This window comes from Carettochelys insculpta, chromosome 2 (genome assembly GCF_033958435.1).
Source record: "Carettochelys insculpta isolate YL-2023 chromosome 2, ASM3395843v1, whole genome shotgun sequence".
NCBI classification, from domain to species: domain Eukaryota; kingdom Metazoa; phylum Chordata; order Testudines; family Carettochelyidae; genus Carettochelys; species Carettochelys insculpta.
This window is the reverse complement of record NC_134138.1, coordinates 153,220,600-153,237,412: the sequence shown is the minus strand read 5'-3', so window position 1 is coordinate 153,237,412 and position 16,813 is coordinate 153,220,600. Positions and strand designations below refer to the sequence as shown.

The 16,813-nt window shown below is 41.2% G+C and overlaps 1 protein-coding gene across 1 annotated transcript in view; it reads left to right on the top strand.

The window, feature by feature from the left end:
- Positions 1–16,813, top strand: part of ADCY2 (adenylate cyclase 2) — a 440,039-nt gene that overhangs the window by 386,605 nt on the left and 36,621 nt on the right. The window contains exons 17-18 of the mRNA XM_074987859.1: positions 5,838–5,945; positions 15,755–15,930. Of these exons, the coding sequence (XP_074843960.1) occupies positions 5,838–5,945; positions 15,755–15,930 (284 nt within the window). The remainder of the gene's footprint in view (positions 1–5,837; positions 5,946–15,754; positions 15,931–16,813) is intronic.

Sequence of the window (16,813 nt, the reverse complement as noted above, 5' to 3'; positions counted from 1 at the left end):
GAAGTCCTGCTGCAGAGCTGTTCAGCATATTTGGATTTGTAGGTAGTGGTCAGAGCGCTGTAGATGGTGAGTTCTCTGAGATGAGGTTTTGTTTCTTGCATTTTGTCGGGAAGTAGATGTCAATAAGTTTTACTCAAATTTGTGGAATGAAAGACTTGAAAAGTTCAATCTATTTATCTTAACAAGATTAAGGTGAAGGGGTAATTTCCCTCAGTCTGTCAACGTGTACATGAGGAGCATAAATTTGAAAATAGAGATCTGTTCATTCTTGCAGACTAAGATGTAACAGGATCCAGTGGTTGGAAGTTGAATTCAGATAAATTCCAACTAAAAGTAAGGCACATGACAATAATTAAACATTGGAACAACACCTGAAAAATTGTTTGATTTGCCATTACAAGCAAATTTTAAATCATGATTGGATTTGTTTTCTAAAAGACATGTTCTAATTCAGCCACATCAATTGGATTTGATGCAGGATTTAATTTTGAGACATTCTATGACCTATGATTTGCAGGAGATGATTAAACATTCACAATTGCCCTTTTGGTCTTGGAATCTATAAATATGTGAATTTATACCCACAGATAATTTGGCATTGTATGTTATTTTCTAAGGTTATTTTCTAAGGTGAAATGCTTTTTAAAGTCTTGACGTGCACAAAAAGGTATGTCTGCACAGAGAGCTTTGTAGACAAAACTGGGGTTTTGTAGACAAAACTTATGGAACGTCTACACACAAAATTGCATTTTGTTGACAGAAACTGTTGACCAAAAAAGCTGTGTAGACGCTTTAAGGGGCCCTTTTGTCGACAGAGTGGATCAAAAGATCAATCTGCTTTTATGCGTAGATGCCACCTGTCGACAGAAGTTTTGTCAAAACATCTCTTCTGACAGTAACTTCTGTAGACAGATGCTTCTAGTGTAGATGTAGCCATAGTGTGTATTTAAATAAGTACAGGTTGTTTCTCCAATAGATACACTTATATTTCAGTGAAGAAATCTGTGTGCCTTTGCAGATATTCCTGTTTGATATCATGGTAATATAATACAAGGATTGCAAAGAAAAATTTGAGTTCAATTTAGTTTATGTATGGTGATTTATTACACTGGGTGGTTTTGATTAAGGCTACATAAAACACAGTTCCCAGTACTTATCAATTAAATGCATTATGGTGTCAGAGATCTGAAGAAGGGGAGGATTTTATTTCTGTGATTTCTGTTTCTGCATGACTGTGCATCATTTGTATTCAGTTATTTTAAATCTGACAAGTCTGTGACATTTACCTTAGACAACTAAGTAGAGGCGGGAAGTTAATAATTCTTTGTTTGCTTTGTTAATATTTGAAATACTTTTCCTTTTTGTCAACATATCTAGAATTGGCTGAAACCTGTTTTTAAAATCCAAAAATAAACTAAGGTAGAAATTTACAGATTTTAAAGGGGTACTTTTTACCAGTACATTTCCTTGTTAGTAACGAAATTTTAAATTCACTATGGGTACCTCCGGGTTTTCTTTAAAATGTTAAGAGCAGAGAAGTTGCCATACAAGATCAGATCATGAGTCCAGTGTTGTTTTCTGTGTCTGTGCCAGGTGTGACCAATATCTGTGCTTTAAAAATAGATAAAGCAAGACAGCGCCTACTTGCCTAGGTTAGGATTGGTCCTGCTTTGATTAGATGACCTTCTGAGAGGTCTTCCAACCCTTATCTTCTATGGGGCAAAAAGATTTTTGTTTCTTCCCTGATTCTTTAGCCTTGATTTCTTCATCATAACTTTCTAGCTAATAATAATAATAATAATAAAAATAATCCTAAATCTTTCTCTTTTGTCTGGCCAGACCTACAGTAGGAGGTAAAATTAATTTTTAGTAGGGCTGTCAAGCAATTAAAATTAATTGTGATTAACTGTGTGATTTAAAAAAATTATCACAATTAATTGCACTGTTAAACAATATTTTTTAAATGTTGGCTTTATGGTTGTAGAGAAAAAAGCTTGGAGATGGGACCACTAAGGGACCAGAACCCAGAAAGCAAACAGAAACCAAGTTTTATTTTTCTGCAAATTTCCTGATTTGCAGATCAAATCTCGTGTTTTTTGAATACTTGGGGTCAGCAATACGGTGGGAGTTAGTGCATGCAGTTTTGCCCATTGTGCACATGATTTCTTATAGGTGCTAATTCTACAATGAGGTCTGCTAACATAGACCCATGCAGAGCCCTAGGATGGAAAAAGTCATCCACAAGAGCTGTTCTTATGGCAGGACCAGGATTTTCTTTGGTATTGTGCCTCTGGGAGACACCAGTTTCTGACACAGCAAAGTGAACCAGCCAGCATGAACCTGGCCCAAGTGTGGGGACAGGAGTTAGGAGAGTTCCTACCTGAGATGTGGGAGCTGTCAGCCTGTGACTTGAAGCATAACGTTCTGTTACCTTCATTAGAAAGGATATTAGTATGCTCCAGGCCTTTTGAAAAAATTCACTACAACCTTCAAGTTTAATGAGAGCTCTCGCTAGCTCCCGAGACAATATATTGCACCTTCACTGAAGTGTTCACATGGCTAACATTCCACGGGCCAGCAGTTTCCTGAGAGTTAATTCCAGCACCTCCACCTTTTCACCCTCTGCCCCTCCCCCAGTACCCAGTAAATTACTTTCTAATGAACACACACATTTTTATGACTGGTAAAGTGCAGCTGAGTTGAGCAAACCTACTGCAAGTCAGGGCAAAATTAGCATTTAAATAGTGTAAGGGAATCCAAAACAATCGCTGCTGCAGTACAAAACAAAGCAAGCATTCATGTAGTACCATGTCTCTGGTTTGGATTACAACAGCCTCAGGTGCTGGGAAATGTAAAGTGAGGCTATTAACGTGCATTAATTTTTTAACATGTTAATTCTGCCTTGCATTAATCGCAGGTATTTATTCATGTCAGTTGACATCCCAAATTTTTAGATATGCAAATCCAGCTGTGAGAATTGCAATCAACGCATCTAAAATTGATTTTTGCCACTGTCCACATGGGGGGAGGGTGACAGGAGAAACTGTTTCTTTTCCCTCATGCCTCACAATTGCCAGGAGTACCAGAGTCAACAGCAGCACTATGACTCTTCAATTTATTGCATCCCCACGAGGCACGTTAAATCAAACCCTGGGAGATCGACCACCAGCGCACCAATCTTCCCATTTGTGTAGGTGTATCCTCTATCTATAGTGCAAAGTCTGCAAGACAGGGACTCTCTCTTACTATGTGTACAGTACCTGGCACAATGAGATGCCTACCTCAGTTAGGGCTTGTAGACGCTAATGTAATACAAATAGTGTAGGCAACTTAATGATAAAAATGCAATAAAAAGCAACGTCATCCTAGGGAAATATTACTTTTGGTTCAGCACAAGTAGGTAAGACTTGCCAATTAGCTCTTGCGCTCAGCACGCACTGCACAATAGCCATGCTTACGGAAGCCCTGATCTGCTAAAACAGTGTGCAGAGAGAGAAATATTAGGTCCTACCTCCCGCTGTATTCTGCTGCAAAAGTGGCCTTACCCAGGAAGGGAATGTACTCTGCACCTCTTCAAAAGCTGCAGCAGTGACTACACTTCCTCAGCTCTCTCAGACTTGCATATGCCATGCACATTGACTCTGGGAAGTACACATGGGAGAGTGTCCTTCTGAAGTGGCCACAGAGTTAGTCTGTGCTTTAAAGGTGCAAGAAAAGCCTAATTTTAACCTTGCATTTTTGTGAAAATGTTAGTTTTAATTAGTGGTAGATGTATATTTTCAACAATTTGGTTTTGGTTTTGTTAGATTCGATTGTAATGCTACTTCACTCTAAACACCTCAGTTCACACACACCTAAGAAGCTAACACAGTAGTTATAATGCTTGAAAGAACCATCACTATCTTGCCTTTGTACCATCTTCTGGTCAGATAAATTAGAAAAGCACAAAACTGCTCATCCTATCTGCCTCTTCAAAGGTGCATCAGTGCAGCAAGCAGTATTAGCCTGCACTGCACGTGGTCCACAACAGAGGATAGGTGAGTACAGGAATGTGAGAGAGAAATTTGCTTGGAATATAAATTAAAGGTGAAAATAAAAGGCAAAAATGGAAACCTAACAGTATGCTGAAATACTGGCAAACATTGGGACTAATAAAAAATACAGCTCTCTTTCCTTTCCACGCACCCCGCGCCCCAGAATGTGAATGGAGAGACTAAGCGAGAATGGAGAGAACATACAGTGCTACGTTAAAATACTGGGTATACCGGCACTACAGCGTCTCCAAAGCAATGCAAGTGAGACAGCAGGAGGAGATAGTTTGACAAAATAGAAAAAAATACAGACCCAGACTTCAAAAGTAATTGCTGTTTGATTCATGGAAAATTACATTTCTATGCGTTTTTAGCATTCTGGTATTTTTGGTACGCCAGTATTTTGTACATGTTCGTAGCTGGGGGGATCAATAGAGGCATCAGGCCCCTGGGCACGGCAGGGGGTGAAAGGGACAAGAGCCCCCACCATGCATCCAGAATGAGCGAGGCCTCAGGCAGAAGGGGAGGGGCTGGGGGCACACCACACCATTCCTCTCCCTCTTCCCCTCTCACCCCGCCCCCAGTACTACCAGCCCTTATCACTGTCCAGATCATGCTGCCCAACCTTCTGGCAGTGATTTAAAGGGCTCCAGCTCTGGCCACTGAATCTGCTGCAGTAGTTACAACAGCAGCCAAGAGCCTGTGCCCTTTTGGATTGCTGGGCCCCAGGGCAATAGCCCTCTTTGACCCCCAGCCATGTCAGTGAGCCCAGTATGTAGTATAATAAAATTTGCATTTCTAATACCATAGATCATTGTAGACTCTTCAGAGGCAGTGCTTGAAGATAGATTAATGTAGGTTGGAATGATAGGGTTGAGGGAGGGGCATTTTTGTTTGTTTTTGTTTTTGTAAATATTAATGTCACCACCCAAGCACAAGTTGACAAAATATTTCCATCAGCGACAATAGAAATTCACAGATAGACAAAGTAACAAAAATGCTGTTTTTGAGGATGTGTTAATATTGCTTGAGGATATTTACTTTGCACATATTGATGTGGTGTTGACTATTTGTGTTTTAACTGTTACAAAGCTTTAACTTTTTGAATCTCAGTGTCTGTTGTCATTAAATAATTGTTGTCTGACCCCATCATAAGTTTGCACAATTTCTGAAAATTTGAATAAATAAAAATGCTTTAAAATAAGCATATAATGCTGCCAAGCCTACATATAATTTTACATGAAAGTACTTCATTGTGTCTATTTCTTTCTGCTGAGGCCACGCCTGATGGTAATTTGAAAGTAAAGCCCACTGTGTTCCATTCAAAAAAGAACTTTGGACCTCTGATTCTGCTCCCATCAAAATAAATAGTTTGGCTCTCTGTTTCAGTGGGAGCGGGTCTGGGCCATTAAAACTGAACAGCAATACAAAATTAAAGAGAGTTTTCTGGAAGTCTTCCCGTGCCTAAATAAAAGATAAGGCTGAGATGTTTATATGGAATATTGTATGGCTTAAGCTCACTTATTTGTGTCACCTGGTTGTTAAAGCTGCTGATTAGAACTTATAATAGCTTTTCATCTCTTATGCAAATGGAAAGCTTTAGATGTAGGTGAATAAGTTCTTTTTTTTTTCTGAAGCGTGCAGGCCTGAGGTAATAAACTGAATACTGTTTCCCTTTGTTTTTTCAATTTACAATGAAAAACTAATGATAAGTAATTAATGACTGAGCTTTCCCCTCTCATGTCCTTACATCTTTGATCTGTCACTCGTGAAGGCACTAATGGACTTAATATTATTTCCTCCTAGTTTTTCCTGGATGGTCCCGTGCTGACTTACAACTCGTCAAATGCAAGTTTTTCCAATTCAAGTAATCAAACGCTGTGGTATATACAAAAGAATTATTTTTACCTACCAGTAAGTTCATTTACATTTCTTTATTTGTTTACAATTTGCACTGGCTATATTAAACCTACAGTTATTGGACCTTATGAAAACTAGTGGCTCAGAGGATTTCTCAGGAAGCCTCCAAAGGACTCCTATTTTTTCTTTTTCTCTGAGGCATTGAACACTTACAACTTCATTTGAAGTCAAGGAAAGGTGCATGCAGGGCCTCAGTACTTCTGAAAAGCAGACCCTAACTTTGAATTTCAGTGAATTTCAGATTAAGAAAGAGTCCTTGAGGAAGGTTGAGTAGCCAACAACTCAGAGCTTTAACTCTAAAAAAAAATGCTTCTGTACTATGAATAGAGCACACCTTAAGTGGATTCTCTTGGTGGTCACTCAACGATGAATACGCCATCTTCATGTTACCCTCCTATTTGTAAATTTGTTGATGTCTGCTCAGCCCGATTCTGAAGCTGCAGGTCTTAGCACAGAAGGATTAGGATCTGACTGGCTGCCACAGATCTCAAAGTAACTGTCAGTGAGAAATTTTGATTGAACGGGGAGATTTCTATGCATTTCCAGAAGGTGCTGGTTCTAGATCTTGGCCTGATGCTGTTCATTACTTGCATCAGTTATCTGAAGGTAAATATAAAATCTGCAGATGAAACAAAGATTGGTGAAGTGGTAAATAATGAGAACAGGGTAGTCATACAGGGCAATCTGGATCACTTAGTGAATTCAGCCTATTCTAAACAATTTTACTTTTAATACAGCTAAAATTCAAGGTCACATACTTAGGAACAAGGAGGTATGTCTATACCTACATAATGGAGGACTGTATCCTGGAAGGCAGTGATTCTGAAAAGAAATTGTGGGGTGAGGGGTGTCATCATGGACAAACAATTCAACATGAGCTTCCAGTTCAATGTCACAGTAAAGGGGAAAAAACAGAAGCTAATGTGATCCTTGGATACAGAAAATTTGGAGAGGATCCATAACAGAGGCATTAAAATGATATGAGTGCTGGAGAATGTGCATTACATTGAGTCTTACAGAACTCCATCCATTTAATGAATTTATGGGGGAAATACCCAGTACTAAAGGGCTTTCTACTGGAGAAAAGCATCACAGGATCCAGTGACTGGAAGAAGAAGCAAGACACATTCACATTAGGCATAGTATTGTAACAATGAGGATGATTAAATATTGAAACAAACTGCAAAGAGGACTGGTGGAATCTGTCTCGTGATGTGTGCAGACCAAGACTGGATGCCTTTCTGAAAAATATCCTTTCACCAGCACAAGTTATTGGCCTCAGTACAGGAGTTAAGTGGATGAAATTTAATGGTGTGTGATAAGTGGGAAGCTAGGTTAAATGACTTATAAGTCCCTCCTGGTTTAACTTCTCTGTGTTACGTCTCCCAAGCTGTGTCTACACGTGCACGCTACTTCGAAGTAGCGGCACTAACTTCGACGTTAGGCAGCGAGACGTCGAAGTCGCTAACCTCATGAGGGGATCGGAATAGCGCCCTACTTCGACGTTCAACGTCGAAGTAGGGACCGTGTAGACGATCTGCGTCCCGCAACATCGAAATTGCTGGGTCCTCCATGGCGGCCATCAGCTGGGGGGTTGAGAGATGCTCTCTCTCCAGCCCCTGCGGGGCTCTATGGTCACTGTGGGCAGCAGCCCTTAGCCCAGGGCTTCTGGCTGCTGCTGCGGCAGCTGGGGATCCATGCTGCAGGCACAGGGTCTGCAACCAGTTGTCGGCTCTGTGTATCTTGTGTTGTTTAGTGCAACTGTGTCTGGGAGGGGCCCTTTAAGGGAGCGGCTTGCTGTTGAGTCCGCCCTGTGACCCTGTCTGCAGCTGTGCCTGGCACCCTTATTTCGATGTGTGCTACTTTGGCGTGTAGACGTACCCTCGCACCGCCTATTTCGATGTGGTGCCGCGCAACGTCGAAGTTGAACGTCGACGTTGCCAGCCCTGGAGGACGTGTAGACGTTATTCATCGAAATAGCCTATTTCTATGTTGCTACATCGAAATAAGCTATTTCGATGTTGGCTTCGCGTGTAGACGTAGCCCCACTGTGGCCTCAGGCAAAACATCTTTGGCAATGTTTTTCAATGTATAAAATGAAAATTGAGGGCAGTGTAAAGATTAGCTAATTTAACATTAACATGTTAATTATAAACATTTTCATTAATGTTGAAAGAAATGTTTAGTCACCAGGGCCTCTTAGAACTCTCCCCAGTTTTCACTTTGTCAGTGTGAAAGCAGCTAATCTAAACGGGGATAAACTTTATTCACAATTTTATTTCTAGGTCAGTGGGCCTAAAGAGGGGGCTTTTTTTTTTTTGCAAAGAAATTAATAAAAGTAATCTCTCTTTAATTGAAACATTTTGGAATTTGATATTCTACAAGAAGTTCTAGAATCCAAGAAGATTTAAAGAGGCATCAAACATTTATTTCCTGATCTGTTAGTGTGAGCTGATGGCTTATTGGTAACACATTTCTTTAATATGAACGAATATTAAGAGCTTTTGTTGTAAATAAGCTGATCTTAACAGTCCTCTGTATGTACATACATGGAAAAAGTCAATACACTAATTTATTTTCATCTTATTTTAGAGAGAAATTTTTTATATTTACTTTTGTCAAGTTATTTTATTGTGCTTTTATATTTCTTTGATGGGTTTTTTCCACAAAACAAAGGATATGGTTAACATTTTTGACACTATCCAGTGTCTTCTAAGATACCAGGTCTTTATGGTATTGAAACTATTTTATAGTAACTGCTCCTTGATATGTTTTAAAAAATTTAATAATATCAAAATCCATTCTTTACACATTGAAACTATTATTTTCTGTCACTTCACGAATGGGTTTAGGATTTATGACAGAGACAAAATATTGTCACTGCTTTGTTAATAATTCAGGTGCAGTGAATAATTTATGGTGGAATAAAGGTTTTAACACTCCTCTTTCCTATTTATTTATTAAACACCTCCTAATTATGCAGTAGTTCCATCCTAAACCACACAAAGCATTTTAGAGCTCATCATTTCTGACTTGATAAGACAGCAAGAGAACAAGGCAAAATCCTTGTGAATTATTAATCAATCACTGATTTTTAAAAATTAAAAATCTATACATAAAACTATTCCATGGTTGTGGAATGATATTTTGAACACTCATGGTGGCAAATCATTCTTTTTTAAATTTAGTCTTTTGTATATTTGTGTATAATGGCATCAAACATTACTCCCACAGAGAAACCGCCTGTGACATACAAAAATGAAACTGACAGATCTGTTGAGTAGGTAGACTAAAATGAACGGATAAGAAATTTTTTTTAAATTGCTTTGATCCCAGAAGAATTGAGCCCTATTTGGAAGCAAGCTAATTAATATTTTTTGCTGCAATCTGAGATAGTCTTAGTACTGTGCATCCTGCTGTTATACAAGACTTGTCAGGGAATACTTAATCAATGGCAAAGGGATAGCTTGTCTTTTTTTTTTGTTGGGAGGCTGCAAAATTGTTTCCAAATGCTAGAAGTTATGCAAAATTTATGTCTTTTAGACCCACATGATTTCCTTGTGTGAGAGAGAAAATACAATCACAGTTCCAGTACTGCAAGCCTCAAATGTTCAGAATGTATTAATCAGCTCCCAGAATGTCATGAGATTTTTTTATAATACATTTGGAATTCTTTCTATGTGCCTCTGGTCGAGCCCTTTGAATTCATGTTTTCAAGCTGTCGTCCACAACCATATAGGCTACCAACTTATTTTTTTCTTTTTGAATAATGCAGAAAATCTCAGAACTGTAGGACTCCAGGGTCTAAAGCTTTAGGAAAAATAACAAATTCAAACTCCAACCATAAAATCACAGTGGTTGGCAACAATGCACTTCTGTGGCTTTTGAAATAGTTGCTGTCTAGGTATCCTGTACCCTGCAGGGTTTGAAGGAGAAGACTAGCGGTGAGGTACAAATACATTGCAAAGAAAATCAGTCTTTGATATAAAATCCCCCAGACATGTATACGCTGGACATCTCTGCATATGAACTCTCCTATGCTGACTCTTCCTATGCAGAAGATGGCTCGCCGAAACCCATGCTGCCACTGGTTTGCTCAACTTCTCTTTTGTGTCCAGAGGGACCAGAAAGCTCACTCTATGCATTAATAGCAATTCCAGCAGTATTGGCTTTTACGCTTTGATGTTCCTTCCTCAGACCTTCTCTCTGCTCTTTCCTGTCTGTTCTATTGGCTGCATGAATCTTTTGCAAGAATTAAATGGCCACATTCCTTCATGTTTCGACACTGTATATTTTTGCATAGTTTTATACTCTGAACTGAGCTGGGCATGTTCCTTGGCTCTAAGCAGTGGAGGGGAAGGAAGGGTCCAAAACACAGTACTTCAGTAGTAGCTTGAATCCAGAGTTCAGTTTCCTACAAATACAAATGGTTCCATTGCTTTAATGTTTGTTTTACCGAAAATGTGATTGGCGAGGGATTAAAACATTCCCTTGCAGTGTTGGGAACTCTGACAGAAGAGCTTTAGTCGTGCTCATGTCTGTACATACAGCACTGCAGCAGTGCATCTGGTGAACGTGTTCTTTGCCATCCCTGCAAGTGGCAGAAGCTATGTTCGGAGGAGAAGCTCAGCCACCAGCACACATTGTGTATACCTGGGCCTATGTCCGTGTACCTTATGTTACTTGGGGGGTAGATTATTCACACCCCAAGTGACTTTAAAGTTATAGATATTTTGTTATAGATATTTTTAGTAGAGTGAACAGTTTACCAGTGACGCTTAGGAGGGAGATTCCACGGCAGTTGTTGCAGTCGCTTCTGTCTCCTTTGTTCTTATATAACGTTACAATGTTAACGTCGCACATATCCTGTGGAACCTCACCCTCTTTCCAGCACAGGCACAGTAGCTCATGTAGGGGTTCCAGGAGTGTGTCCATGGCACATTTGATTACCTCTGGTGGTATACCATCCTGGCCAGGAGCCTTTCCTGCTGCAATGCTGTCGATGGCTCTCTTCAGTTCATCCACAGTCGGTTCTTGATCCAGTTCATCCATTACTGGTAGGAGCTCAACGGCATCGAGGTCTGCGTCAACCACAACGTTCTCGCGTGAGTACAGCTCGGAGTAGTGCTCAACCCAGCGCTCCATCTGTTTGGCTTTGTCAGCAATGACTTCACCAGATTTGGATTTCAGAGGTGCCATCTTGTTCTGGGTGGGTCCTAATGCCTTCTTCATACCCTCGTACATTCCTCTGAGATTACCAAAGTCAGCACAGGTCTGGATGCTGCTGCATAGCTGGAGCCAGTGGTTGTTGGCACAGCGCCTGGCTGTCTGCTGTACTGTTCTTCTGGCCTCTCTAAGTGCTTGCTGGGTACTCTGGCTCGGTGAGCGTTTGTACTCCAGGAGTGCAGCACGCTTCTTTTCAATGACTGGAATCATTTCATCGGAGTTAGCTTCAAACCAGTCGTTCGTGTTTCTAGCTCTTCTTCCAAACACCGACAAGGCCGTGTTGTAAACTGTATCCCTCAGATGTTGCCATTTGGATGTCGTATCGGCGCCCCCAGGGCCGCTGTGCAGATTTTCCTGGAGGGTCTCTCTGAACTTTTCAGCTTTCTCCGAGTTTGCCGTCTTTCTGGCGTCAATGTGGGGCCTTCCAGCAGGTTTAGAGCAGTACAGCTTCTTGGGTCTCAGCTTGAGCTTGGAGCAAACTAGCGAGTGATCTGTATCACAGTCAGCACTATGATAGCTGCATGTCAGAAGGACGTTTTTGAGGTTATTACGCCTAGTGATGACCACATCTAGTTGATGCCAGTGCTTCGAGCGTGGATGTCTCCACGACACTCTGTGCTGTGGCTTCGTTTGGAAGAATGTGTTTGTGATGCACAGATTGTGGTACGTGCACAGTTCAAGGAGACACTGTCCATTGTCATTCATTTTTCCCACACCGAAGTGTCCTAAGCAGGAAGGCCATGAGGCCCAATAAGCTCCAACTCTTGCATTGAAGTCACCCAAGATGTACAGTTGTTCACGAGCAGGTATTTGCACTACAGCAGCACTAAGCACGTCATAGAACTTGTCTTTTACTTCTGGTGTGGCGTACAGGCTTGGAGCATAAGCGCTGATCAGGTGGACAGGACCGGCGCAAGTTTGAAGCGTGATCCGAAGAAGTCTTTCTGATCGGCCCATGACTAAATCAACCATTTGTAGAAGGGTGTTTCTGACAGCAAAGCCAACACCATGCTCTCTGGGTTCTTCTTGGGCTTTACCCTGCCAGAAAAAGGTGTAGTCCTTTTTCTTTAGAGATCCCGAATCAGCGAGTCGTGTCTCTTGCAGTGCAGTGATATCAACTCTGAGCCTCCTCAGTTCCTCATTGATGACAGCGGTCTTGCGGGTGTCACTGATGGCCTGAAGATCTTCAGTCAAGCCGGTCAGCATGGTCCACGCATTCCAGCAAGCAAGCTTAAGTTGTTGATGTTTCTCATTTTTTGTTGATTTTCTTATTGGTTTGCCTGGTGCCCAAATTTCAGTCACTTGTCAGGTTCAGGAACCTTAAGCCTCACGCACCCAGCAAGGCAGGTGAACTGCGTCATCCTTGGCAGACTCCAGAAGATTGCTGAGAGGGTGTACCCCGAATCGCAGTGTGGATTCCGCGCAGAGAGATCTACCATTGACATGGTCTTCTCTCTAAGGCAGCTGCAGGAGAAGTGCAGGGAGCAGAGAAAGCCACTCCACATAGCCTTCATCGACCTGACTAAGGCCTTTGACTTGGTTAGCAGGGATGGTCTGTTCAAACTGCTCCACAAGATAGGCTGTCCTCCACGGTTACTCAGGATGATCCAGTCATTCCACGAAGACATGAGAGGAACCATCCAATATGACGGCGCATTATCGGATGCTTTCAGAATCAGGAGCAGCGTCAAACAAGGATGCGTGCTTGCTCCGACATTGTTCGGGATCTTCTTCGCACTCCTCCTGAAGCATGCCTTTGGATCTTCAACAGAGGGCATCTTGCTGCACTCAAGATCTGATGGGAAACTGTTTAACCTTGCAAGGCTGAAAGCTAAGTCTAAGGTGCGAGAAGTCCTCATCAGAGACATGCTGTTCGCAGACGATGCTGCTGTAGTGTCTCACACAGAAGACCAGCTTCAAAAACTGCTGGATCAGTTCTCCAAAGCGTGCAAGGACTTCGGGCTTACCATCAGCCTAAAGGAGACAAGCGTACTCGGTCAGGATGTTGCTGAATCCCCATCAATCAGCATTGACAACTATACGTTAGAGGTCGTCCACGAGTTCGTTTACCTCGGGCCCACCATCACTGACACCCTGTCGTCGGAGTCTGAGCTAAATAGGAGGATCGGAAAAGCAGCCACAACTCTGTCCAGACTCAGCAAGAGAGTGTAGAATAACAACAAGCTGTACACTCACACCAAAATGCAAGTCTACAGAGCCTGCATCCTCAGCACCCTCCTTTATGGCAGCGACACTTGGACCCTGTATGCCCACCAGGAAAAGAGGCTGAACGTCTTCCACTTGCTCTGCCTCAGGCGCATTCTTGGAATATCATGGAAGCACAGAGTGACCAACACCGCCGTCCTCAAGCAAGCTGGAATCCCAACCATGCACACCCTCCTCAGGCAGCGTCGACTCCGCTGGCTTGGCCACATCCACAGGATGAATGATGGAAGGATTCCAAAAGACATCCTGTATGGTGAGCTAGCCTCTGGCAAAAGACCTCCGGGACTCCCCCAGTTGCGCTACAAAGATGTCTGCAAGAGAGACCTCAGAGAGGTAGACATTGAGCTGGACAACTGGGAAGAACTAGCAGACGACCGCAGCAGATGGAGGCAGGGGTTACGCAAGGGCCTTGAGAAAGGCGAGATGAGGATCAGACAGCTAGCAGAGGAGAAGCGAGCACACAGAAAGCACAATAAGGACTTGCCAGACACCCACCACATCTGCAAGAGATGCAGCAAGGACTGTCACTCTCGTGTGGGTCTTCATAGTCACAATAGACGCTGTAAATGAAGTCCTCAATTGAAACTTTAAAGGGTGCGATCCATAGTATATGCAGACTGAAGGATGCCTACTACTATTACTATTTTTAGTAGAAGTCATGGGTGGTGGGCAATAAAGAAAAATTCACGGAAATCCATGACTTCTACTTATACTAAAAACAGCCAGGACAAAATGTGGAAGTTCAGCTGTGAGGTTCCTACATCACCTGCAGAAGCTGGACAGTTATGGGGGCCCATTCGTAGCTCTGGGTGCCCCCCTCCCTGCCAGTGAGGACCTCCCCCTAAAGTCCCCCACTGCCCCTGGTGGGTCCAAGCTCTAAAGTATCCCTGCTGTCCATGGCAGCCAAGAGCTCCAGGGTGCCATTGCCATCTGCAGAAGCTTGGCGCTCCAGTGGGCCCTGCCACCCATAGTTCCTGGCTTCTGGGGTTGAATTCACAGAGGTCCTGGATTCTGTGACCTCTGTGAAAAAATCATAGCTTTAGACGTGTTATGCTGACATGGGCCGTAACCTAGACATACCCAAAGAAATCAAAGAGACAAATTTAGGGCTACCTTTTTGAAAAATGAACATCAATCTAAGGTACTTACATTTTTGGCTTCTGAATCAGACGCATCCATGGAGGCAGCAGTTGTAAACTGGGCTCAATATTTCTAAATGATCTTTTCTTTACAAGTTTCATTACCTTTTAGGCAGCCAAAGCATTAACATTTTTTTCCTATATGAAAACCAATTTCAAAAGTACTAATGCTTTTATAGTACAAAAGTGAAATCTGTTACCTTATATATACATTGAATTCACAGGAGATAATCGGCACCATTGAAAAGAATGAAATAATGAAGATTCTGAATAAGAGTTACTTTTTTCCTTTTTTTCTATACAGTAATTCATAAGAAACATTGGTGAAAAATTAAAATCACAAGATAACTATAGCAAACTGTACTGTGTAAAGCTCTCATAGAGAGTTCCCAAAATGAGAATATGCTGATTCAGTTTCAGTTAAACATACTTCTTTCAGTCCTGTTCCAGAAATATTTTAATTAGAAGTAAAATGTACTTGTCCTAAGAAAAGTTCCCTTAACCTTCTTTTTTGATATAAATCCATAATATTCATGTACTCTGTGACTTCTCCTTTTGGAGAATGTGATATGGACACCATCAAGGATAATATAGTGTAATTGTCTTTCCATTTTAGTACTCATTCTGACCGCCCTGTCCCACTTCCACTAGGGGAAAAAAAAGGTAGGGGGTTGGGGGGACAAAAGACCTGAAGTTTTGCATGCTTAGTCTTAGGCCGAAGAAAAATGTTTCAGAAAAGTTTCACCTCAGTCACAACAATCATGTTTTGATGTATTAGTCCTAGAAAAAATAGCAACAAGCATCACCCTGCCACTGAGCAGTGTTGAGTCTGGTGCCCTGTGTCCTGTTACTTGGACATATGCAGGCTAAATTAAGTGGCAATGAGTTGATGAACAATATGCATGAAATAAAGATGTGGGTTAAGTGAGCTCTTCATGTGATGTGAGTCTGAACCAAATGACAACAGCATTGGTTTGTTATAATTTTACCAAAGACATCCTTGTCATATGTTTAGTGACTCAACGCCATGTCCTCAGGGCTTGGTTTGATTATTTAATGATAAAGAGCGATTTCATATTTAATTTATATGCATTTGTAATCATTTTTGTAAAGCTAATATAACCATTTCATTACAAGTTCCTTTCTTCTCGCTGGTTAATATTCACTAGGTCAAATCCTAAATGGTTGTCTTGTTTGGTTTCTCTATGCCAGTATTTTATCTACAGCTGCATTCTGGGGCTGATATCCTGTTCTGTTTTCTTGCGGATAAATTATGAGTTGAAAATGGTGATAATGCTTATTGCATTAGTGGGCTACCATATCATCCTCCTGAACACTCATGGCTCCAAGCTTGATGAATACATCAGATTCCTGTATGCAATGAAAAGGTATGTCTTTTTTATAGCATGCTACGAAGGCAAGGGCAATTAAAATATTGTGTGTGTAGTGGAGCAGAACAAAGCTTGCAGATTTAGGAAATATGTTTCTACATCTACAAATCCCAAATCAAGATAACTGACTCCTGTGTGCTAAATATATGATGTGATTATATATGTAGCAGTATTATAATAAAAGAAATAAACATGTTCAGACTGCATAAATCATCTAGTGTTTGCACGAGAGTATGGCTTCATTTGCATTGTCATAAAAAGAATGCAGTATTAGTTCTTTGTTACCTGAACCATGTTAAAATGTGTTTTTGCTAGCAGCCAGAGCATCTTTTTTTCACCAGCATTAGAGCATTTGTGTTCAATTGTTAGTGCTATAATCTGTGCATGACAGATTTTAAAAACTGTTTGTAGACCTACAGTTCATTTTAACAGTTTTTCCTTGTCTTGCCGTGCTAACAAGAGAGGTTCTTCTATTCAGAAAACTCTTTTGTGGGCACAAAGGAATAGGTGTAAGTGGGAATGATTTTTTAAGTCAATGAACATATAACTTCCATTTTGTTAGTTGGATGTTTGATGTGGTCAATATAATGACTGGTCTGTAACTTCACTGTTACAGTATAGAAAAGGCATGTTTTTAAACCTTTAAACAATACTAGTCTCCTGAAGATAGCATATGTAGCAGTGTGTATGCAATGGTAGAAATTCATGACTGCTTTGAGTAGAATTCGTCCCTTCACTGATCCAGGTCTTAAGACAATAGGATACCGTGGAATAAGAATCTGAATAGAACAGTACTACTTGTAGTTTATTAGGTGAGCTTTCGTGGGACAGACTCTGTCCCACGAAAGCTCATCTAATAAACTATTTTGCTAGTGTTTAA